General features: G+C 39.2%; 1 protein-coding gene across 2 annotated transcripts in view; it reads right to left on the bottom strand.

The window, feature by feature from the left end:
• dnah7 (dynein, axonemal, heavy chain 7) overlaps positions 1-26657 on the bottom strand; it is a 309070-nt gene that overhangs the window by 181374 nt on the left and 101039 nt on the right. For both annotated transcript variants that reach the window (XM_072261643.1, XM_072261644.1), the window contains 6 exons: positions 25807-26019; positions 25587-25685; positions 19484-19732; positions 16479-16628; positions 4851-5033; positions 3962-4138 (listed from right to left, as the gene is read on the bottom strand). In XM_072261643.1, the coding sequence (XP_072117744.1) occupies positions 3962-4138; positions 4851-5033; positions 16479-16628; positions 19484-19732; positions 25587-25685; positions 25807-26019 (1071 nt within the window). The remainder of the gene's footprint in view (positions 1-3961; positions 4139-4850; positions 5034-16478; positions 16629-19483; positions 19733-25586; positions 25686-25806; positions 26020-26657) is intronic.

Here is a 26657-nt window from a genome sequence, read left to right as displayed (position 1 = left end):
CTTGAAGGGCTGAATAGAAAGCAATTAAAGTTGCAGATGCTACAACTGAAACAAAAAACAGAAATACTGGAAGAACTCAGCTGTCAAACAGATTCTGTATAAAGATAAACCAGTTAACTTTCAAGACCCTTCATTAGAACTGAGAAAGAAACAAAGCACACTGCTCTAAGTAACTGTGAAGGTGGATAGGGCAGTGGGTAGAACAAAGGGAATATCTTTAATAGATTGAAATTATGTTCAATTATTGAATAGATAGTTAATATCCTGAATGGCCCATTCCCCGTTTCTATAGTCTCAGGGAGCCTGCTGGGTGAAATGGGCTGTCTACTGAAAAATGATTGATTAATCCCAGTGTGCAACCTCCATACTGAGCAACTTCAATACTATCAAAATCATGTATTTACAGAAAATTGAAGCAATGATGAAAACTGCACTTCCTTTCTTTTGACTGTTCTGAATCAGTGCTGAGCAGAGTACGTCTCTAGATTTATGATGGTACACCACGAGGTCACAACCCCCATACCACGCAGCAAAACACTTCAAGCCAGTCAATCGAAAGGATAAGTTTCAAATAATATCTTAAAGTAGGAAGAGGGATAGAGAAGTGGAGAGTTTCAGAATCAGAATCAATGGTACATGTTGCGAAATTTGTTGTTTTGTGGCAGCAGTACATTTCAATGCATAATAATTTTTACAATATAAATTACAATTAGAAAGATATATATATATATATATAATATTAAATTAAGTAAGTATTGCAATAAGAGAGCAAAAAAAAGGATAGTGAGGTAGTGTTCATAGGCTCATACTCCATTCAAAAATCTGATGTAGGAGGGGAAGTAGCTATTTTTGAAACATTGAGTGTGTGTCTTTATGCTCCTGTACACCCTTCCTTGATGCTACCAATGAGAAGAGGGCACATCCTGAGTGATGGGGTTCCTTAATGATAGCTGGATCATTCATTTTGAAGGTGTCCTCGATCCTGGGGGGGGGGGGGGGGGGGGGGAGGGGGCTAGTGCTCATGTTGGACCTGGCTGAGTTTGCACCTTTCTGCAGCTTTTTTTGATCCATTCAGAGATGGTGACACCCAGGAACTTAAAACTGTTCACCTTTTCCACTGCTGGTCCCTCAACTTCCCCTTCCTGAAGTCCACAATCAATTCCTTGGTCTTACCGACATTGTTATTGTGAACCACTCAACCAGATAATCTATCTCACTCCTGTATGCCTCCTTGTCACCTTCTGAAATTCTGCCAAGAATAGTTGTGTCATCGGCAAAATTATAGATGGTATTTGAGCTGCGCCTAGCAACACAGTTGTGGGTGTGGAGAGACATCCTTGAGATGCATCAGTGAGGAGGACATGTTATTTCCAATCCTCACCAACGGTGACTTCCTGGTGAGGAAGTCAAGGGTCCAGTTGCAGAGAGAGGTACAGAGGTCCAGGTTTTGAAGCTTGTTGATTGGAAATGAGGGTATGATTGTGTTTAAAGCTGGGCTGTAATCAGTAAACAGCAGCCTAATATTAGGTATTGCTATTGATTATGTGATCCAAAGCCGTGTGAAGAGCCAGTGAGATTGTATCTGCTGTAGACCTGTTGAGGCAATAGACAAATCGCAGTAGGTACAGGTCCTTGCTTAGGCAGGAGTTAATTCTGGCCTCAAAGCATTTCATCACAGTAGATATGAGTGCAGCTGGGTGATAGTCATTGAGGAAGCTCAGCCTGCTCTTCTTGGGCACTGGTATGATCAGTGAAGCAGACGGGAACCTCCGACTGCAGAGTGAGAGATTGAGGATATCCTTGAACGCTCCTGCAAGTCAGTTGACACAGGTTTACAATGCCCTACCAGGTACACCATCTGGGTTTGACACCTTGTAAAGGTCAACTTCTTGAAAGATGTTCTGATGTCAGCCTCCAAAACAGATCACAGAATTGCCAGATGCTGCAGGGATTCGCACAGGCGTAGTTTTAGTCTTCCATTCGAAGTATGCATAAAAGGCATTCAGCTCATTTGGGAGTGAGGCATCATGGCCATTCCATAAGACTATAAGATACAGGAGCAGAATTAGGCTATTTGACCCAGCTGAGACTGCTCCACTATTTCATCATGGCTGATCCATTTTCCCTCTCAGCCCCAATCTCCTGCCTTCTCCCTGGAATCCCTTCATGCCCTGACTAATCAAGAATCTATCAACCTCTGCCTTAAAATCTACCTAATGACATGGCCTCCACAGTGGTCTATGGCAATAAATTCCACAGATTCACCACTCTGGCTAAAGAAATTCCTCCTCATCTCCATTTTAAAAAGACACCCCTCTATTCTGAGGATGTGCTCCCTTGGTCTTAGACTCCCCCACCACAGAATACAACCTCTCCACCTCCATTCTACTGAGGCCATTCATGATGTTACATTTCACCTTGTAAGCCATAAAGGCCTGCAAGCCCTGTCAGAGCTGACATGCATCTGATTCCATCTCTAACTTCAATCAGAATTGTTTTATTGCTCTTAAAACAGCCTTCTGTAGGTCGCACTTGGACTCCTTGTATGATTTTGGATCATTGATCTTGAATGCACAGATCTGACCCTCATCAGTCTACAAATTTCCTGGTTCATCCACTGCTTTTAGTTTGGGTATACCTGGTATGTTCTCAAAGGCCCACACTCATTCACATAGTCTCAGTGAAGTCGCTGACATCTGTGGCATATTCATTCAAATTCTAAGACAAGTCCCTGAATAGTGTCCAGTCCACCAACTCGAAGCAGTTCTGTAAGCGGTCCTCTGCCTCTCTTGACTTTAATGTACTTTCTTGATCCTCATCTCTAGTGCTGCAGTCTTTAGCCTCTGCTCACATTCCGGCAGTAGGAGTACAGCCAGGTGATCACAGTTTCCAAAGCATGGGCATGAGATGGCACAATAAGCGTTCTTGATGGTGGTATAACCGTGGTCAAGTGTTGGCTGCTCTGGTTGCAAAGGTGATATGTTGACTGTAGCTGTTCAGAGACTTCTTCAAGCTGGCCTGGTGGAAACCTCCCACAATGATAGGGAAGGAATCCAGGTGTACTGTTTCGTGACTGCTGATTATGGCGCTCAGCTCCTCCAATGCGTGCCTGACATTGACCTGAGGTGGAATACATACTGCTACCAGGATGATGGCAGAAAACTCCCTTGGCAAATAAAATGGGCAAAATTTGACCACTAGATGTTCTGGGTTGGGTGAACAGGACTGAGACAGAATTGCCACATCTGTGCACCATGATGAGTTAATCATAAAGCATACTCCACTCCCTCTACCTTTATAAGACTGAGCTGTCTTGTCTTTGTGAAGAATGATGAAGCCACTAGGCTGCAGTGCTGTGTCCAAAGTGGCAGAAGTAGGCCATGTTTCCATAAAGCGATGCAGTGTCTGATGTCCCTCTGTACTGCAACCTTGCTCTGAGATCATGAATTTTATTTTCCAGAGACTGTACATTCACCAGCAGGATAGTCAGGAGTGGGGGTCTAAAGTCTCTGAGATTTAGCAGAAGCACTCCAGAGCTTGGAGCCTTGGTAGCTGAAAACACAGCTGCTAATGCAGACTGATTAAGTCTTGGAATTATAATAGAATGGCGTATCCACCTGAGATTGTCCTGCATACAGTATCAGTGCACACACCCCTCATACTAAAGTCTCTAGATGCACTTCAAACTCATTGTTTGTTAACTTGGTTATATCAAGCATAATCAATTTGCAGCTACTCCAGTTTATAAGCTTCCTTGAAGTTTGGTTGAAATCTTGTTTGTGCTACATTTACTGCAGCTTTCCACGTTAACTCCACTGGTACATTTTGTTTAATCTTTCACAAATTCCTGTGGAAACTTTGCCTAGTTGTCATAGGTCAGGCATAACTATTTATAAAGTAGATACACAAATTGAAGATGGCGAAATTTGCGCTGGATAGTGATTATTAATTAGCTTGTTACCTTAGCTGCTTTTCGAATAAATTGGAGACAAACTGGCACCATTCTGTCAAACAATCCTTCAATTAATTCCTTGTGCATGGGCCTAACACCAGTGGGCATTTTATTCATCCAAGATACCATTATTGGCTTCCACCCCATCATAAGAGGTTCCATGTAAACCATGCCACATCTTGAAACCTGCAATTTAACATGAAGAAATTTTATTTTAAAAATATATAGAATGCAATCTAGCACTTAATCGCAGTACATATCCAGAAATATTCTCAAACTACTATCATCCCTTTGTCTATGTTGGTCAGAAACGCACAGAAAGGTATCCTGAACTTCACTTCAAACAAAGTCAGTGAACTAGGAAAGGCACAGAGGAAAATCCTTACTATAATTTTGTCATTCATGTAAAGAAATTATTACAAAAGAATAGTTAAAATTTATTTCAAAAATATGCAAAATGAGTTATTTGGTCATTAGCACTAAATAGGAGTGATAGCAATAATGACCCTATGATTGTAAGGTTCTAACAGTGGCCAATGCTCATGTGCCTATTTAATGTTAGTGAACAAAGATAACATTTTCCACCAAGTATTTTTAGCCTCTAAATATTTCTACCTTCTATCAATAGCAATGAAACTGAAGTGATAATCCTGATAATGTGTTATGCTAAAGGTGAATTCCATATCTGGGTCGATGAAGGAAGGTACCCACAAGATTTGAAGGCTAGGAAATAGCTTCCTGCAAACTGCATTTTTTAATATGTAAATTTAACTTATTGAGTAGAATGTACTAAACACAAGTCCCAAGCATTCCAGTACTGGAAGGTACACTTTCTTAAAGCACGAGATTATGGAATCCGATTTATAGTTCCATTTAAATCTGATCTATGATTACTTACAGTGGCAGGTGAAGCAACCTCCAGATCCATTGGTTCAAACAGAAGGCTCATCTGGGGAGACATCTGAATAATTTCTCCACTCATCAGGCATAATTTCTTGTTATCATCCAACACAGTGTTCATATTCTCAATCCAGACTGCATCAACTGGTCCATCAAAGATTAACCATTTTCTATCGGGGGTCTATCGAACAAGTCATATTTTACGTAAGAAACTTAAATAAACTATTTAACTACAGCTGCTTTGAGAAAGTGCTGCAGGGCATTCTGAATGAAGATGAACAGGCATGGATGATAGTCCATATTCATTACCAACGATACAAATAGAAAGAGGAATCAGGTACTGACTGCAGTTTAGAGAACTAAGAAATGGGTTAAAAAGGAGGGCTCCGAAGGTACTATCTCCGAATTTCTATCAATGCCATATGTTATTGAGTACAGAAATAGAAATCATGACATGACTGATGTATAGAAATTATGTAGGAGGGAAGGCTTTATATTTCTGAGCAACTGAGGCCATTTCTGGTGCAAAAGGGAACTCTACAGGCAATACAGGTTCTACCTCCACCATTATCCATCCGCTTGTCTCCTTGTCCTTCCCTCATGTTATCTCCTTTCCCACCCATCGTCTCCCTCTGGTGCTTATCCCACCCCCCACCCCCCTTTTTTCCTTTCTCCCATGGCCTTCTGTCTCTTTCACCAATCAACTTCCTAGCTCTTTGCTTCATCCCTCCCCCTCCAAATTTCACCTATCGCCTGGTGTTTCTCTCTCCCCTCCCCCCACTTTCAAATCTGTTTCTCAGCTTTTTTTCTCCAGTCCTGCTGAAGGGTTTTGGCCCAAAACGTGAACTGTGCTTTTTTCCATAGATGGTGCCTGGCCTGCTGAGTTCCTCCAGCATTTGTGTCTGTTGCTTGGATTTCCAGCATCTGCAGATTTTCTCTTGTTATAGGTTCTACCTCAATGTGTGCATGACCTTGGGAAGTGGGAGAGGGGATGAAATTCTGAGGATAGAATCATAAGCAGGAAAACTAAGATTGAAATAGATATTAAGGTTCAGAGGGTAGAACACTTTGGAGGGGGAAAGATGGCAGTGAGAAAGGGCAGCAATAAGAGTATTGCAAACAAACTATATCAGAAAGGGCTCACAAGCAATTACAAAAATTGCAATGTAACTGCAACTCTTCAAAACAGAAAACAATGATAAGATAAAATTAAAGGTTCTTTACATGAGTGAAAACAGCATTCATAACAAAACATAAAAGTCTGCTACACAAATAGGAATATGTTTCAATGGCTATTATAGAAACTTAGTTGCAAGATAACCAAAGCTGGAAACAAGACACTCACAAGCTTTTGAAGTTTCCAAAGGACAAACATAAAGGGAAAGGAGGTGGGAGAACTCTGTTAATAATGGTTGATATCACTGTGTTAATTAGGAATGATATTGTTTCAGAAGTTCAAGATTCAGAAACAGTTTGACCATAAGACAGAAGCAGATTTAGGTTATTCGGCCCTTAGACTCTGCTCTGCCATTCTATCATGGCTGATTTATTATCCCTCTCAACACCACTTACCTGCCTCCTCCCCATAACCGTTGATGCCCTGACTAATCAAGAACCTATCAAGTTCCACTTCAAATATACCCACTGATTTGGCCTCCACAGCGGTCGAGGTAATGATTTTCACAGATTCACCACCCTTTGGAAGAAGAAATTCCACCTCGTCTCTGTTCCAAGTTCTTGTATTCTGAGGCTGTGCTCTCTGGTCCTAGACTCTCCCACTATGTGAAACATCCTCTCCATGTCCACGCTGTCTAGGTCCTTCAATACTCAATAGGTTTCAATAAGATTTCCCCCACCCGTTCTTCCAAATTCCAGCAAGTTCAGGCCCAATACCATCAAACACTCCTCATATATTAATTGCTTCATTACCAGGATCATTCTCAGGAACATCTTCTGGACACTCTTCAATGGCAGCACACCTTTTCTTTAAAATGAGGGGTCCAAAACTGTTCACAGTACTCCAAGTGTGGTCTAATTCGGGGGTCCCCAACCTTTTGCGCACCACGGACCGGTTTAATTTTGACAATATTCTTGTGGACCTCGCGTGTGTTCAAGTTCAACAGTGGGCACGACAGGGAATGAGGAAAGGTGCAGCTGACTCATATCGGTTCATATCGCCAGATCATATCGTTTCCTCGCAGCCTGGTGCCGGTCCACTGCCCAGTGGTTGGGGACCACCAGCCTAACTGATACCTTATAAAGTTTCAGCATTACATCCTTGCTTTTATATACTAGTACCTTCGAAATGAATGCTAACATTGCATTTGTCTTGCTCACCATCAACTCAATCTGCAAATTAACATTAAGGGAATCCCACACAAGGACTCCCAAGTCCCTTTGCACCTCTGATTTCTGAGTTTGCTCCCCATTTATAAAATCGTCTCCAACCTATTCCTTCTACCAATGTGCATAACCATAAATTACCCAACACTATATTCAATCTGTCATTTCTCTGCTTTTTCTTCTAATCCATCTCCTTCTGCAGAATCCCTGCTTCCTCAACACTACCATCCACCATAGCCTATTTTTGTATCATCTGCAAAACTTGGAGAAAAGAAATAATAACAGTAAAAGGAGTAGTGGGGGTGACAAATATGTCAGTTAATAGTGACTACACAAGAAGATAATAACCCTATGCAACTTTAATCATGATGTAGTTGAACAAATTAAATAAACAAAGGTAATTTTAAGATATGGGATGTTTCAAAGCAGAATATCGAGGAAACAACCAGAAAGCAAGCTATTTTAGATCTTGTATTATCTAACAATACAGGGATAATTAATGATGTAACAGTAAAGGATTGTCCAGGAAAGAGTACCTTTTAGCATAATTGGTACTCTTATGGCAGAATTTCAGACATAATTATGGCAGAATTTCAGACATAATTAGAGAATAAGAAATTTGTGACGGACTAAAGAAGTTAATAATGGTATCAAATTGAAAACAAAATCATTCAATGTTTCAAAAACAACAGAGGATTGGAAATACTTCTAGAAAACAGAAAAGAATGAGAAACAAACTAAAGACGATGAGAGTAAACTAGAAAAAGCATATAAACAGTAAAAGTTTCTTCAGGTACTTAAAAAGGACTTGTTAAAGTAAATATTGGTCCTCCAGAGGATGTGACTGGTGAAGGGGTAATGGGAAACAGAGAAACAACTGAGATTCTAAATAATGTTTTTAGATTGCTCTTGAAAGTAAAAGACACTGAAAACATCCCAATAATAAAAAGTGTTCAAGGACCATTGGATGGGAGGAATTTATAATAATCTCCATCTTTGAGAGAAAGTACTACTCAAACTAATGGGGTTAAAATGCCAACAAAACCCTAGACCAGATGGCCTTCAAACCAGGATTTCAAAGGAAGTGACTAAAATTCCCAGGATACTGGAAAATTGGAAAAGACAAAACCACTATTCAAGGAAAGAACACAGAAAGCAGAAAACCATTGGCCAGGACACAATAAACCTCCAAAGGAATGAAAATGGGTTTAATTAATGGGCAAGAAGTCGGCAGATGGAAAAATGTGAGGTTATCCATTTTGCAGGAAGAGTGAAAATGTAAATCATTATTCAAATTAAAAGGAGTGAAACAACAAAATAACTTGGTACAAAAGGATCTGTCGTTTACTCCATCCATACAGAATCATTGGGCAGCATGGCTCAAAGGGTTAGAACAGCCTATTCTGCATTGTATCTCAATAGGTAGAGAGGTTAATAATAATAGATAAATAAATACATGCATAATATAGAGCACACACAGCAACTTGACTTCAACAAGTCTCCATTAATAAATTCCACAGGTTCATCACATTCTGCATGAAGGTAACTCTGCTCATCCCATTGCTAAATCTCCTGTCCTGTAACCTGAGGTTCATTCTAAACAATTCTGGTGAAAGTCAATTAGATCACCTTTCATTCTTCTGAGCTCTTCTCAGCACAAACCTAACCAGCCTAATGCTTTCTCAGATGGCAGAAGCAACGACACAATAATCTGTGCTGCATTTATTCTCCACAATACTCCAGGTATAATTTCATCAAGGCCCAGCGTAACTGCAACAAGATATCCTTGTTCTTTAACTCAAATCTTCTTTTAATTGCCCTTTGCCTTAAATGCTAGCAGCACCTAGAAGTTTACTTTCAATAAGAACTTTGTGTAACTTTATGCATCAACCTTTACTAATTTAACACAATTGAAATAACATATTGTCGATGTCTTTCCAAGTAGATAACTTCCATCCACATTATATTGCATCTGCCTTGCCTTGCTTTCTAATTCAATTTGTTTGAGTCACCTTAAAATCTCTGCAAGCTCAATTTCTGATCACATCTGATTTAGTGCTGATAACAAATTTTTAAAGTATTGCATTCTATTCCCTCATCTAGATATTTTATATATATTGTGAATAGTTGAGGCTCAAGCATTGATCCATGTGGTACCAAACTAGTTATTAACTGCCACCAAAAAAAAATTCCTACTACTTGCTTTCCGCTTGTTAACCAACTTTCAATCCAATTCAACCCATTCCAATATATTACACCAATATCATGATCTTTCATTTTACATACTGACCTTTTATATAGGACTTTATCAAGCACCAAATACACCATACTACACATTTTTCCTCACTCAGTCTACTAGTGGCAGCCTCAAACAGCACCAACAGATCTGACAGGTTCTACTGCCCTTTCAGAAATCCATGTTGACTTTGTCTCATCCCATATTTCGGTCATTTCATTCTTTATAATTGATTTGAGTACATTTCTCACTATTGACATTAAACTAATCAATCTGCAGTTTCTTATTTTCTCTCTTGCCCATATTTTAAATGGTGGTGCATATTTGCCATCCTCCAAATGACAGGTAATTTTTAATGATCTATAGACATCTGGAAAATGACAACCAATGCATCCAATATTTCCCAGCACCCTCCTTTCATACTCAGGGATGCAAATTATCAGGCTTTGGTAATTTTTTTTAGCTTTAAATATCTTTAACTATACAAGCACTATTTTCTTACCAACACTATTTCCTTTAGTTCCTTAACTTCATTAGATTGTTGGCTCCCTAAGGCTACGTCCACATTAGTCCGGATAAATCCATAACTGAAACTTTTTCTCTTCGTTTTGACCCTCCATTCACATTGAAACGGTGTTTTCCTCCCCCGAAAATGGAGCTTTTCAGAAACGCTCTCCAGAGTGAATAAATCTGAAAACGCCTAATATCCGGCATAGTGTGTATGGGGTAACTGGCTATTTTTAAAACCGCTGTCATGACATGTCAGAACAAATGGTGGTGGCAGCGCAGCATTTCATTGTTTTCTTGAACGCAACCTTCAACACCACAACAATATCTGACAATAGATGTGTAACAGCCTAATGTAACATTGTATGGAAATATAAGATAACACTGATGCAGACATGTTTTATACATTTAGCAAGGTGCTTTATTAATGTATTGCTTGTGCAAACGTTCAATACATGCAATTGTCACTTTTGCCCAGTAACTTGTTTTTTTGCACATGTTAAATATAGCAAAATAATACACAAAGCCATGGCAAAAGTAAAGGCAAACAAATGAGGTAACAGCAAATTTCACTTTTGCCCAGTAACAAGCCTTATTGCATTTAGTTGTAGCTGTCGTCCCTTTCATCAGTATGGCTGTAGGAAATGTTTCTGGACAAACGCGCACCAAGTCTTTTGTTTGGCAATTTCCTTTTCTGTGTGTCCTGCGCATGCCCAGTAGGAGGAGATTCACCCAAATACCCATTTTAATGTGGACAGAGATTAAGAATCAAGAAAAATAGTCCTCAGTGAGGCTTTTTCGGTGAGACAGAACCAAAATGTCCACTTAATTGCTCTGCCTATTATAAGTTCTCCTGTTTTTGACATACACTTGACTTCACTAATCTTTTTCTAATTTCAGATTTGTATAAGAGTTTACATTTATGTTCCCTGCAAGTTTATTCTCATATTGTATTTCTACTGGCATTATCAACTTCTTTGTTCTTTTTGACTGACATCTGAACTATTTCCAATGATCTAGTTTGCTATTTTGTCTTGTAATCTAATTACTTATCTTTGGATGTTTAATTCTGTCCTTCATTTTTGTTAGCAATGTTTTCAATGGATTTCATTCTGCATTTTCATGCCAGGCAGTTGTCATATATTCAAACAAAGTCTGCCCTTCAGTGGTTATTATGTAACGGTACACAAGACAGCCAAGAGTATAGAAATACAAATACCAGAATATTTTTACTTGAAATATTCAGAGGGATAGGATATGGGTTGAAACTGGTAAAGGGCTAATTTCAGACATCAAACAACTTTTCTTCACGTAGAGAGCAATCAACAAATAGGGATCTTGAGTTGGACACTGGGCAGGCAAACATTTGAGAAATAACTACCAGTAAGTTAGAACACACTGTAGAACAGTACAGCACAATATCGGCCATTCAGTCCACAGTTGTGCTAACCTTCTAACCTACTCTAAGATGAATCTAACACTTCCCTCCCACGTAGCCCTTGATTTTTCCTTCATCCAATAGGCATCCGCTAGCCTTGTGAGACCATGGATCTGCGCCTTGAAATGTTTTCCAGGGCGCAGGCCTGGACAAGGTTGTATGGAAGTCCGGCAGTTGCCCGTGCTGCAAGTCTCCCCTCTCCATGCCACCGATGTTGTCCAAGGGAAGGACATTAGGACCCATACAGCTTGACACCGGTGTCATCGCAGAGCAATATGTGGTTAATTGCCTTGCTCAAGGACACAACACGCTGCCTCAGCTGAGGCTCGAACTAGTGACCGACACCTTAACCACTTGGCTATGTACTGAAATAAAAGTCTCTTAAATGTCCCTAACCATTACTCTACCACCATCCCTGGCAGTGCTTTCCAGACTCTCACCACTATGTAAAACAAAACACAGCTCTGACAACCATCCCCATACATTCCTTCAGTCACCTAAAAATTATGTCCCCTAAACTATTTTGAGAAATGCTGCTCTTGTAAAGCTTGCTAAGTCTGTATAAGTTTACATATTTATCTGTGTAACAGGATGACTCATGTAATGTAAATTCTCCACCAGGAGCACTACAGGTTGGTCATTTCATTTGGAATAGATGGACTGAGTGGTTATCATCAGCTACAGGTAAATTTTATAACTGTGTTTCTGCTGTGTACATACATCTATTGATGCTTCTGGACACACCTTCAGTGATGTTCCTGGAATCATCGTGTGTTTCGGGTCTTTCAACGTCATACAACTTCCTCCGAGTGACCCAGCCGGGGCTGATCAGACCCCAGCTTGTGTCCAGATGGCTAGCTACTTATGACTCCATAGCTCCCCCCTTTTGAGTCACAGCCATCTTGAGGCCCTCTCTGCCGCATCAGTGGTACTGCGGATAGCTCTCCTCTTCCTCTCTCCCTTGATGCCCAAAATGCTGAATGCTCTAACTAAAGAGCGGGCTACGAATCCCCTACAACCAACCTCCACTGGAAGACACCTCGCTCTCCATCCAGCCTGCTGACAGTTGCTGACCAGTCCTGCGTACTTGGAGAGCTTCCTTTCAAAGGCCTCTTCCCATGGGACTGTCAGCTCCAGCAGCACCACTTGCTTAGTAGACTCAGACACCAGGACAATGTCTAGTCGCAGGGTGGTAGCTGCGATATGGTTGGGGGAACTTCAGCTGCCCTTCGAGATCCACCAACAGCTGCCAGTCCCTTGCAGAGGTCAGAATGCCTGCAGATGTTCTTTTGGCAGGTATCAGCTACTCCCCAGCTCTGACAAAGGCAATGGTCTGCTTGGAGGGTCGGGACTGCTTCGCCCACTCAACTCCTGCGCTGACGGCTTCAGGGATGGTCTTCAGGTCCTGATCATGCCTCCACCTGTACCGTCCCTCACCAAGTGCCCTTGCACAGCCGCTGAGGATGTGCTCCAGGGTTCCTCACTTGGAGCACAGTGGGCACGCAGATGACTCTGCCTTGCCCCATGTGTGCAGGTTTGATGGGCTTGGAAGCACATCGTACACTGCCTGGATGACAAATTGGATGCGGTGTGGTTCGGCTTTCCAAAGATCAGCCCAATGAAGAACAAACATTATGTGATTCATTGACGATGTCAAATAGTTTTTGTGGAATATCAATGATCAGTCTCACTGCCGTTTTCAATAATATAGTTTGACATATTTTCCAGTGAAATATATGTCTACAAGTGATTTCAATAACAAGGATACTTTCAGTCTAGGTCAGATGGTTGTAGGTTTGTCTTACTTCAAAAACTTTCATGGCCAGACTGAGAAATTATACTGCTAATTTTGTGTGTTCGTTTTTTGTTTTGTTTTGAATGAGCTGGTTTATCTGAGGCTCCAGCTGTGTTCTCAAATGGATGTAAATTGTATTATTATTCTATTGAAAGAACTGCAGAAAAATCACATCAGTACCTGTCTCATATTTATTTCTCAACTTACGTTTCTCAAATACCTAATCTAATCATTAACATTTTGCTGTTCCAGGTATTGGACCAGTCTTTCTCAAATTTCTTGCCCTGGAGGAACCCTTGAAATAATTTTCAGGTCTCAGGAAACCCCTGCATAAAAATTATTATATCTACAGCTCACAGGATGTTAGTGTTATCAGTCAGTTGTAGATATAATAATCCAAAAATAATTGTCAGTGCTCTTTTGAGTAGAGAATGAATTTTTGGCCAACCTTTCTTGAAAAAAAACAGATAGTTAAGCTTAGCTTACCTTTCTTGAAATTAGTCTCTTTCTTTCTTTTTTATAAATTTTAGAAACTCATAAAGCAAACATAATATATTTCTCAATTCTGGGTTAAACCTGAGATAAACACACACAGATTTCAACTTCAACTGAAATGAGCAATTTCTATCCTTACTCTTGATGGTTGTTAAACAAGAAAAAGCTTACACATGTATATAAGAATTTGAAAGCTTCAACAAAATGTTCATTGCTTTCTGATGAATGGCAGGATACTCTTCTTTCATAGGAATCCAGAACTTGTCCAGGGGCAGGTCAGTAAATCTCATCTTGATTGCATGATCAGAAAGCAGGCACAAAGTTCTTCCTCTTCTCTCAAAGTCAAGTTCTCAGGTTGAGCAGAAGCTTCAGGCGACGTCCACACTACGCCGGATAATTTTGAAAGCAAAGCTTTTTCTCTTTGTTTTGACCCTCCGTCCACACTGAACCGGTTCTTTCATCCCCTGAAAACGGAGATTTTCGAAAACACTCTCCGGAGGGTGTAAGTTTGAAAACGATTGTTTCATGTTGTAGTGTGTACGGGTTATACGGAGAGGTTTTAAAACGTTGTCAGAACAACACCACAACAACAATGTTTTTTTCTGCTTCTGCTTGGTGCTGCGCAAACATTGCTGAACGGCCGTTCTTGGTTCTTGATCCTCCAAAATATTCCGCATGGAATTTAAACTGGGGGTGGTTTTCAAGCTGGTCCCCTCGGTTTCTCTGTTTGCATCTTCTGTTCTTCTGCCTGTACCCTCCGGTCTCCCAGTCTGCGGTGTCGTACCATCGATCTCCTGTACCCCGGGGTCTCCAAGCCGGCACTGTGGCTGACTGACCATCGCTGTTATAACGCGCAGTCGGTGTGAACAACGTGAGAGTTAAATTGTAAAGTGTGCTTTTTTGACTAGATCCCCTAAATTGATTTGATTGAGTCTATCTTTAAAAGTATTAATGTCTGAAATACTGTGCAGGTCTGGCGGCAGAAGATTCCACTCACTTGTTGATCTTGGGTAGAGGACGGCTTCATGTGTGTGTTGTTTACTTTATTGTCTACGTTAACAGTTTGTTTGGAATTAAACATCCCTACTGCTTTGCTGACTTTGTAATCGTTTGTAACTCACAGAAACAGCTCGACCTCATTGTCTGTCTAAATGGAGAAGTCCGGTCTGATTTTTCCAGCGGAGATTTGCTTTGTATTCCTCGAAGATGTTGTTGAAAACTTTCTTTCACTGTTGTTCTTGGTACTCTAGTTTTATTCTATGGAAATAGCACAACCCCGCCGTGGAAATGTGAATATTATACCGTTTCCTCTTAGCTTGTTTTCTGTAGATGTGTCTGCGTATGCCCAGTAGAAGTAGATTCACCCAAATATCCGTTTTGGTGTGGACAAAGATATCTTGAAAAACGCGTAGTGTGGACGCTTGTCGTTTTTACTCGAAACCGGCGTTTTCAAAATTATCCGGCGTAGTGTGGACGTAGCCTCAGAGGAAGGGTCCCTCACCCAGTCATACACTTGTGTTGAAAGAGAGAAAAGATACTCTTCAATTTTCTTCTGCAGTTCTTCCAGGTGGTTTTTAATAAGACTCAAGATTTTCTGATATCCTTCTCAAGCCAAGCAGCAGTGGAAACATTTCAAGGTTTCCTTTCATAACATGGTTTTTCCAAAAATTCAGTTTCCTTTACATTCAAGAATCTTGTCACCTGAAGTCAAAACTAGTTCTCCAGGGCCTTGCAGAGACTTGGTCAACTGGTTCACAAGATTAAAAATGTCTCTTAAGTAGGTTAGTTTCTGCAGCCATTCTTGATCTTCAAAGCACTTGCCAATATCTGGTCTAGTATTTTCTGGAAAGTACACCTTTCAGCTCAAACACCCTGTTGAGAACTCTTCCTCTTTTTGTGTCCATTGATGTAGTAATGCAGTAAAATGACCAGAAAATTGTAGTTCTTCCTCATTAATCTTATCAGAATTGTCTGCAGGCCTAGGCCTAGAATCCCCCTCTTCCATCTCACACCTCCTCCTCAAAAATCACCACACTGGGCCATCTTTAGAATGAAAATTTTCCTCCAGTTTTCTACTACATTGGTAGCTTGTTCCATAAGTTAATTGGTGGTGCATAAAGGGAAGCTAGGGGAGATAGTTCAGAAGGGAGAGGCTGACGTCACAACCCAAGTTGAGCGAGTCCATTCAAGGCTTAGAAAACGGACTTCATGCTTCTCATTAGCCTACCATCCTCCCCTCCGTGCAATACAGCACTCACCAATTATCAACAGCCTCCCCTATCTTACATGAAAAAGTGAAAATGATCTCAGTAAACACGATCCTAATATGCACTGCAACACTGAGCTGAGAAACCCCTAACGAGATTGCTAACGGGGCTGCTCGGTCAATGCTCAACCACTGCGAACGCCAGCACTGCACATTGCGTGAAATTCAAAAAACACTTTTTTTTAAATTGCGATCTCTCACAGAACACTTAGCGACCTCCCATGGAACCCTAGGATTCTGTGGAACCCCGGTTGAAAAACTCTGTACTAGGCAATGTGCAAATTGCTATTCCACTTTCTTCATGATAACAATGGATGCATTTAAAAAAATAAATCATTGGCTGCACAGTGCTTGGGGTGTTCCATGAGTTGTTAAAGGAAACTAGAGAAATACAAGTTATATTTTGCTCTTCTATATAAAAAAACTAATGCGCACAAGCCAAATACTTCTAATCTTTTGTTCAAGGAATTTTATGTGTTTCTCCATGTCATAGTATGTGTAATATTTTTGTATAGCTGAAAATTAACGTAATTCACAAATACTTACAGAAGAAACTGCAAAGGCTCTGTAGCTAACAGCCAGTATTCCATCTGACCATTCATGCGAGACTTTATCAAATTGGCCATACAGTTGACCCATAGTAATGGCTTTAGGATTAATCACCGTAATCTGAACTTTGTTTTCCTCCATTAGCCCCTAGGCAAAAGATAATTAACACATTTTGTGGAATATTTGATAGAAATAATTATAAAAAGCAGCATTTCTAAATGAATAATTAATTGTGTGCTAGTTTAAAAAAGTATAAAATGGCTTGACTGGATATGCAGTGCATTACCAAGACATTAATGAAAGAAAATGTAACCACACATAAAAAAACATCAAGCCCCTGTTTCTCACGTCTTAGCTCTTGGCCCATGGACTAAGGCATATCAAGTATTCTTCTAGGTATTTTTTAAAATGATAATGATTTCCGCCTGTCCCTCCCCTTCAAGCAATAAGTCCCAAAACACAAGCACCCCGATGAAAATGTTTTTTCCCATCTTTCATAATTAACTTCCTTTGAATTCAAGCCCCTTAATTAGTGACCTCTCTGATCAGGCCTCTCATCACTTTGTCCACAAGTCTAATCTTTACATATATTTGAATTAATCAATCCTTGGCCTTCTTTGTTCCAAATAAAGCAAAATTAACCCTCTCTCATTAAGAATAATATTGTCCCTCATAGTAACTTCCCAAATATCACCATTTGTATCCTCTCTTCAAAGCCATGCTTCCCAAAATGTAACAACTGGAAATATACACTGCAGTGTAACAAATAAACCTGTATTTACTATGAGGTCCCTGCTGTTAGATTGTGCACCTCAGCAATAAAGGGAAGCTTTCGGTATGCTTCCTTAACCATTTAACTAAGTACTTCAAGAATATGTTAAAATGCTTTACAACCTACCTCACTCTCTCATCACCTGCTGAAACAGTATCTGATCACTTACTGAATATTTCTTTGCCATATCTGCCTTTTCTAAATGTATCACACTTTTCTGAATTGAATTCTATTTGCCACATCTGCCTCAGCCCAATTGATAACTTCCTACAGCTTTCTTCTTCTGTAATAACCATATGGACAATTTTAGTACCGCTGTCTCCAATATTTATGGCCATGTCATTAATATGTTCCATTAATAGGAAGGGATCTAGCAACAAGCCCTATAAAACCTCAGTGCAAATAGCCTCCTTGTCACTAAATACTTGTTGATCATTACCTTTATCATTTTGCCACTGAGCTGATTTTGATGACTTTGCCACTTTCCTTTAATTCTATTTTATTTTATTTTTCTGAGCATTCTTCTATGTGAGATCTCATCAAGTGTTTTCCTAAAGTTCACAGCAACAAGATCAACTGCGCTGCCTTTATTGATCATTATATTAACTCCACTCAAAATTCAAATGCATCAGGCATTACTTTGATTTACCCACCACTAATGTTGGGGTACCTAGCTTATAAATACTTAGTTAATGCATTTTTTCTTACACTGAATCCTTCCAGTCCATAGCACCATATTCACAGCCAAAGATGATTGGAAATGATGGTCTCAGTCTGTTCTTTCTTTGTTTCTCGTAACAGCCCAGAATTCACTTCATCCTTTTACTTAGGATGTCAAATTAACGAATACAGCAATCAATGTTTTCCTTGGTCTGAATTACAATGTATTGTTCCTCTATTTTAAGAAGTTGGTAAGGTTTGCATTATACCATCCCATTTGCTTGATGCTAATAGTCTTAACAAAATATTATGAGTCTGCTCCATCAATCATCAAGGTCATAGCTATATCCCTATATTTCTTGATTCTCTTATTATCCAGGTATGTATTTATTTCTGTTCCAAATAAACTCAGTAAGTAATCCTCCACAGCCCTTTGGGACAGAATTTCAAAGATTCCCCACCATCTAATCAGTCCAAGATGACATATCCCTTACTCTGAGATTCTGAGAACCTAAGACTTGGTTCTAGATTCCTCCCTGATTCTATGCTACCAAGCTCCATAGGAATTTTGTAAGTCACAATGGGATAACCCTTCAGTCTTCATAACTCTAGAGAATATAGGCATAGTCTGCACAATTTCTCCTCATATGGAAAACTCATCATCTCAGGAATCAGACTAGTCAATCATTACAGTTTTTTTCTCTATGACAACTTTTTTTTTGATGATAGATAAGGAGAACAAAACTGAATGTTTCAGATCTCACTAAGGTCCTATATAACTGCAGTAAGAACTCCCAAATCTCATAGTAAAGTCCCTTTCTAATAAAAGCCAAAATACAATTTAAGCTTCTAAATGGTAGTTACTATAAATGTTATATTTCAGTGACATGCGCACAAGGACATCTAAGTTCCACTGAACCTCAACAATTCCTGGTCATTATTATAAAAATACTTTGCTTTCATATTTTGTTTACTAAGGCGCATAACCTCACCTTATTCCAACTTCAATCCATCTGCCACTTACTCACCCATGCACTTTGTTTGCCTATAATTTTTTGAAGTCTCTTTAAATACTCCTTACTACTCTCAATTCCACCTAATTTTAATAGATTCATTTGTCCACACTTAAACTTCTAAGTTAATGCATACTGTCATTCTAATTTCTTTTTATGTGTTATAAAATGTCAAATATGTAATATAAGATAATTGATAGATATGTTGGACAGATAAAAGCCTAGAAATTCATCCTTGTCCATTATACCTAGACATGTTATGGTGCAAATTATGCTCTCTCTGAAATTAATTATACCAATGAAATTAATCTCCAAAGTAAAGCACAATATGCTGGCACATCTAAAAGCACACTTAACATTTCTGACTAGGGATGTATTTCTAGTCAAAATGTCACTTCTTAATAATGTCTTTTTATTTACAATGTACAAGTTTATTTATGGAACTGAAAAGTTAAATTGACCATTGGTCTGCCCAAGGATTCCAATTTATACCCAGAACAGTCTGATGGTAAAATAATTGAAGATGCACCAGATGATGATTTTGTTTTTATCTCTACCTTCTCACGAATATCGTGTAAAGCAGCTGCCAGAACCCTGTATGCTGATGTTTTTCCACCAAATGGTTCTCCAACAATCATAAAGCCATGACGCACAATCATCATTTCATAGATTTGTAAGATCTTCTGTGAGAAGAAGTCAGTCATTTGCAGATTCATGCGTTCACAATTCTCTTTGATTGCTTCCAGCAAGATACGATAGTCAGGTTTTGGCAATTTTATTCCAGGAAACAAATCTGAAGTGATTCCCTGATAAGATTAAAAAAATGCTGAAGGTGTTTATTACTCAAGGAACAGCCAAAGCATCAAAATATGTAGTACAATGACAAACTATTAATCTTTATTATGAGTGAATGTTAAGGCTTCTATAGTTTTAAAGATAATTTTAATTGACTTCAAAATGGGATGAAATATGATTTAGTCCAAATCGTTGCTTCAAACATGCCGACAGGAGACCAATAGTCAACAGTGTAAATTGCTTTCATAAGTTCAGTTCCCAGGGTGCATGATATTGGCAATTTTATTCAGGAGGAACAACACCACTATAATACTTTCATTCATTCAAAGACAGCTGCAACACATAAAATACACAGGGATATAAATGCACGCAGCATAAGGAATAAGGTGGATGATCTTGTCATACAGCTACAGATTGGCAGGTATGATATCGTGGCCAACACTGAGACGTGGCTAAAGGATGCATGTCTCTGAGAGCTGAACGTCCAAGGATACACAGTGTATTAGAAGGATAGGAAGGTAGGCAGAGGGGGAGGCGTGGCTTTATCGGTAAGAAATGATATTAAATCATTAGAAAGAGGTGACATAGGATCAGAAGGTGCAGAATCTTTATGGGTTGAGCTAAGAAATCGCAGGGGTAAAAGGACCCTGATGGCAGTTATTTATAGGCCTCCAAACAGCTGCAGTGATGTGGACTACAAATTACAACAGGAAATAGAAAAGGCTTGTCACAAGGGCAGTGCTATGACAATTGTGGGGGATTTTAACATGCGAGTGGATTGGGAAAATCAGGTCCGCACTGGATCTCAAGAGAGAGAATTTGTAGAATGTCTGCCAGATGGCTTTTTAGGACAGCTTGTTGTTGAGCCCACTAGGGGATCAGCTGTACTGGATTGGGTATTGTGTAATGAACCGGAGGTGATTAGAGAGATTGAGGTGAAGGAACCTTTAGGAGACAGTGATCATAACATGACCGAGTTCACTGTGAAATTTGAAAAAGAGAAGCTGAAATCTGATGTATCAGTATTTCAGTGAAGTAAAGGAAATTATAGTGGCATGAGAGAGGAACTGGCCAAAGTTGACTGGAAAGGGACACTGGCAGGAAGGACGGCAGAGCAGCAGTGACTGGAGTTTATGTGAGAAGTGAGGAAGGTGCAAGACAGGTATATTCCAAAAAAGAAGAAATTTTCGAATGGAAAAAGGATGCAACCGTGGTTGACAAGAAAAGTCAAAGCCAAAGTTAAAGCAAAGGAGAGGGCATACAAGAAAGCAAAAATTAGTGGGAAGACAGAGGATTGGGAAGTTTTTAAAAGCTTACAAAAGGAAACTAAGAAGGTCATTAAGAGGGAAAAGATTAACTATGAAAGGAAGCTAGCAAATAATATCAAAGAGGATACTAAAGGCTTTTTCAAGTATATAAAAAGACGGGTGAGAGTAGATACAGGACCGATAGAAAATGATGCTGGAGAAATTGTAATAGGAGATAAGGAGATGGCAGAGGAACTGAACGAGTATTTTGCATCAGTCTTCCTGAGGAAGACATCAGCAGTATACCGGACACTCAAGGGTGGCAGGGAAGAGAAGTGTGCGCGGTCACAATTCTGACAGAGAAAGTACTCAGGAAGCTGAATAGTCTAAAGGTAGATAAACCTCCTGGACCAGATGGAATGCACCCTCGTGTTGTGAAGGAAATAGCTGTGGAGATTGTGGAGGCATTAGCGATGATCTTTCAAAAGTCAATAGATTCCGGCATGGTTCCGGAGGACTGGAAGATTGAAAATGTCACTTCGCTATTTAAGAAGGGGGCAAGGAAGCAAAAAGGAAATTATAGACCTGTTAGCTTGACATCGGTGGTTGGGAAGTTGTTGGAGTCGATTGTCAAGGATGAGGTTACAGAGTACCTGGAGGCATATGACAAGATAGGCAGAACTCAGCATGGATTCGTTAAAGGAAAATCCTGCCTGACAAACCTATTACAACTTTTTGAGGAAATTACAAGTAGGCTGGACAAGGGAGATGCAGTGGATGTTGTATATTTGGATTTTCAGAAGGCCTTTGACAAGGCGCCACACATGAGGCTACTTAACAAGATAAGAGTCCATGGAATTACGGGAAAGTTACAAACATGGATACAGCATTGGCTGATTGGCAGGAAACAGAGAGTGGGAATAAAGGGATCCTATTCTGTTTGGCTGCCGGTTACCAGTGGTGTTCCACAGGCATCCGTGTTGGGGTCGCTTCTTTTGATATTGTACATCAACAATTTGGATTATGGAATAGATGGCTTTGTGGCTAAGTTTGTTGATGATACGAAGACAGGTGGAGGGGCTGGTAGTGCTGAGGAAACAGACAGTCTGCGGAGAGACTTGCATAGATTGGAAGAGTGGGCAAAGAAGTGACAAATGAAATACAACGTTGGAAAGTGTATGGTTATGCACTTTGGCAGAAGAAATAAACGGGCAGACTATTATTTAAATGGGGAAGGAATTCAAAGTTCTGAGATGCAACGGGACTTGGGAGTCCTCGTACAGGATACCCTTAAGGTTAACCTCCAGGTTGAGTTGGTGGTGAGGAAGGCGAATGCAATGTTGGCATTCATTTCTAGAGGAATAGAGTATAGGAGCAGGGATGTGATGTTGAGACTCTATAAGGCGCTGGTGAGACCTCACTTGGAGTACTGTGGGCAGTTTTGGTCTCCTTATTTAAGAAAGGATGTGCTGATGTTGGAGAAGGTACAGAGAAGATTCACTAGAATGATTCCAGGAATGAGAGGGTTAACATATGAGGAACATTTGTCCACTCTTGGACTGTATTCTTTGGAGTTTAGAAGAATGAGGGGAGACCTCATAGAAACATTTCGAATGTTGAAAGGCATGGACAGAGTGGATGTGGCAAAGTTGTTTCCCATGATGGGGAAGTCTAGTACGAGAGGGCATGACTTAAGGATTGAAGGGCGCCCATTCAGAACAGAGATGCGAAGAAATTTTTTTAGCCAGAGGGTGGTGAATCTATGGAATTTGTTGCCACGGGCGGCAGTGGAGGCCAAGTCATTGGATGTATTTAAGGCAGAGATTGATAGGTACCTGAGTAGCCAGGGCATCAAAGGTTATGGTGAGAAGGCAGGTGAGTGGGACTAAATGGGAGATTGGATCAGCTCATGATAAAATGGTGGAGCAGACTTGATGGGCCAAATGGCCGACTTCTGCTCCTTTGTCTTATGGTCTTATGGTCTAAATGTGTAGATTCAACTAACATTTAGATAGTGCCCTTCATGGAAGAAGTTTTCATTTAAAAAGAAACCTTGGTGGTCATTAAACACCAAGTCAAAATCTTAGACACAGGTACTAAAAATAAGAAATAGTTTAAAGGTCAAAATAGTTCAAAGGTAGTTAGAAGCTCAGAAGGATAACATGTGGGATGACTTACAAAAAGACTTAACCTTCGATATAAGTTGTCAGCAAACAAGTAATACTCCAGAAGAGCATGACTAGATAAGGATGAGTATTTGTGTGCATTTATTATAAAATGCATATTTTAGTAAATATGAATAACAGTGCATGAAAGCAGAGCATTCAGCGCACAAGGTTTGTAAAGAATGGATGTGTACAAGCTGGCAAGAAAAGCATCAGAACTACTGAACCCTGAGTGAGAATGTGAGACAGGGTTAGCAGAAGAACAATGACAATCAACAATTAGTTGCTGAAAATAGAAGTTCAAAGGAGGATATAATATGGTCATAGATTACAGTTAAGTTGAAGACGTAAAAGGTATCAGTGAGTAGTTATTATTATATAACTGACCAGAGTGATGAGCGATATGACCAGGCAAAAAAGAGACCTACATCTATTGATGCTTCTGGACACATCTTCAGTGATGTTCCAGAAGCATCAATAGATGAATGTACACAGTGGGGATATGACCAGGCAAAAAAGAGACCAGAAAACCATGAATAAATAGATGTTGTATGGAAACTGGAAAAGCAAGTTTTGAAAAAAGGCCAAAGTTCAAAGTAAATGTATTATCAAAGTCAATAAATGTCACAATACACTACACTGAGATTCATTTTCTTGAGGGCATACACAGTAAATCCAAGAAACACAATACGGCACTCAATAGGATAGACAAACAACCCAATGTGCAAATGGCAACAAACTCTGCAAACACAAAAGAGAAAAAATAATAATAATAATAAATAAGCAATAAGTATTGAGAGCATGAGGTGAAGAGTCCTTAAACGTCAGTCCATAGGTTGTGGGAACAGTTCAGTGATAAGGTGAGTGAAATTCAATGAAGTTATTCCCTCTGGTTCAAGTGCCCTATAGTTGAGGGGTAATATCTGTTATTGAACCTGGTGGTACTGAAACCATGTAATGAACCATGTATGCAAAGAAAACTGAGTCAGCTTGTAAACAAGTGAACAAGATGGAAAAAACAGTAAATTTGGAGTATGAAGCTTGCTAATAATAATAAGATAATGTTGATTTAGATAAAGGTAAGTTACAAAAAAGTTCTAGTGGTAGACAGGCAACTAAACAGAGTAGAATTTAAGAAGGTAACAGTGGTAGAAGAGAAATAAAATTATGATTCACGCAGAAGATCACACAATGGATAGCATGCAACTGATAAATAGGAGGGGAACTAAGAAAGCAGCCTACAAATATTCCAGAGGTGACAGAATAAAGATAGGGACATAAATAGTTTGTTGGGAGGTAATTGCAGGTGAGCAAGGGCGGGCATTTGAGGAGGTAAGGTGTGCACCGTTAGGGTTAGCTGAAGAAAAATGATGAACAACAATTAGTTGCTAAAAATAGAAGTTCAAAGGAGGATATGACATGGTCATAGAGTGCAGTTAAGTTGAAGACACAAAAGGCATCAGTGAGCAGTTGTTGTTATTTAACTGACCAGAGTGGTGAGTGATATGACCAGGCAAAACAGAGAACAGAAAACCATGAATAAGGACTGATGATATGAGGGGCCAAAAGACTTCCTTACATACTGAAATAAAATACTTAAAATTGCATTTTGTTCTTGGAATCAGAGGTTTTTCATAGTTGGGTGCCAGAGCTACAAAAACACATCTTGCACCAACAAAACAGACTCAAATCCTATTTACAGTTTATTGAGAGAAAGAAATATTTGATTTCCATTAAAATCTTAGAGTATGTACTCAGTAAAGTTAATTAACCACAAGTAAGTGGTCTTTTGAAGAAGAATGTTCCCTAAATACAGGTAGTAGATGGCAAATAAACAGAAACAGAGTTAACATCAGCAGAGGGGAAAAGGAGTTCAATCCTTGCTCATTCTTCAGAACTAAAGAACTGCTGCAAATAAAACACTTGTCATTTCCGAAAAAATTTACAGAAAGGTTTACTTTTTTTAAAATTTGTAACTGAAAGTATAAACCTTAAGTACATGTCAAATAATTCAAATAGATTTCAATTAAATACCTCTGAGAATATGCAATATCATGATACAGATTTTTTAAATAATCTTTTTTCCAACATAATTTCTTTTTAGTTTTTCACCACACTTCAATAACCTTATTTCCTGTAAAAATTGAATACTGTATTCATCTTTGTATCACAATAACATCCCCAAAATACCCTGTAGTATAATCAGCTGAACTGTACACAATTCTTCAGAGGCATTCAAACTAATGACCCACATGAGCTCACGAGTTTTCCAGGTAATATGTTCGAATCACTTTTAAACATGCACTAGTTTATTACAGATTGAATGCACTGTAAATAATGAATTGATGAATTAATTGTAATTATATTTTGATAAGCTATTAAACAGTGTTAATTTTACTGTAATGGAACTCAAAATTAAAAAAAAATATGCAGAGAAGGTAAGGTGATTTTACCTCAAAGAGTGGCAAATCATGAGACAAGAATTTGGGGAGGTTAACATCAATAATTGATCGTAGGAGTAAAATCTCTTCATTTTCCGTTGGGTACTTAAGCTAAAAGGAACAAAAAAATACTATCATTCATTTATCTTCAAATCACATTTCATTATATGTGTAGCACAATCAACTTCCATTAGAAAAAAAGTCATTTTAGGCTGACTATGCATCATATTACCTTAATATTTCCTGCAGCAGTTAAGACGGATTTCACTGCACGCATACCGTAATCATAATGATGCTGTGATGATAATTGCTCTGAACAAAGTCGATAGGTGGCTACAATTTTAACCGATAGTGGTCGAGCGTTGACAAAACCACAAGAGTAAAGTACAATCTCTGCAATCATGGCATAGTCTGGTACCATCATAGCCACTGTTCTAAAGAGAGCCTACAATATCACAATAACAAAAAAACAGATATATTAAAAATAAACTTATGTTCACAGTTTTAACACCAGGAAAGATTCCCAAGGATGTTGGCTCAACTTCTGACTCCAGGTTACAATAATAATATGCAACCAAAACAAGCAGGAAGTGAACAGAAAGCATTTTATTTCTGTGAGCTAAAATTACTTGAGTAGTTCTATGGAAATTCTAACATTAGGAAGACCTAAATCCTCCTGGTGAGGTCTAGAAATGTCTTCTTTGTTCTCCCCAAAAACAGAGAAAAAAAAATATATACCTGTAAAACTGCACAGTTCTTGCAGCTCAGGTAAGACTAAATTCACAGCTGGCACCCTTCGGCATAATTGAATTTCAATTAGCACATGTAAATACATGTCCCATTAACTGCTAATAAGAACTGCTTCCCTTTACTTGAGGGGGCAGGTTAAAACAAATCATTGAATCTGGCTAAGAACTCACGTTCAATTTAGATAAAAAATGAGCCCAATATATAAAAGTAAAAATCTTGTTTGTTATTATTTATCAACTGAATTTTATTTAAATATTCTATTCTTTAACAGCAAAACATCATTTTTCTCAAAACTTAATTGAATTGGATGGCCTGCAGTTTCAACCTCTTTTG

This window comes from Mobula birostris, chromosome 6 (assembly GCF_030028105.1).
Source record: "Mobula birostris isolate sMobBir1 chromosome 6, sMobBir1.hap1, whole genome shotgun sequence".
Classification (NCBI taxonomy): domain Eukaryota; kingdom Metazoa; phylum Chordata; class Chondrichthyes; order Myliobatiformes; family Myliobatidae; genus Mobula; species Mobula birostris.
This window is presented reverse-complemented; position numbering and strand designations above follow the sequence as displayed.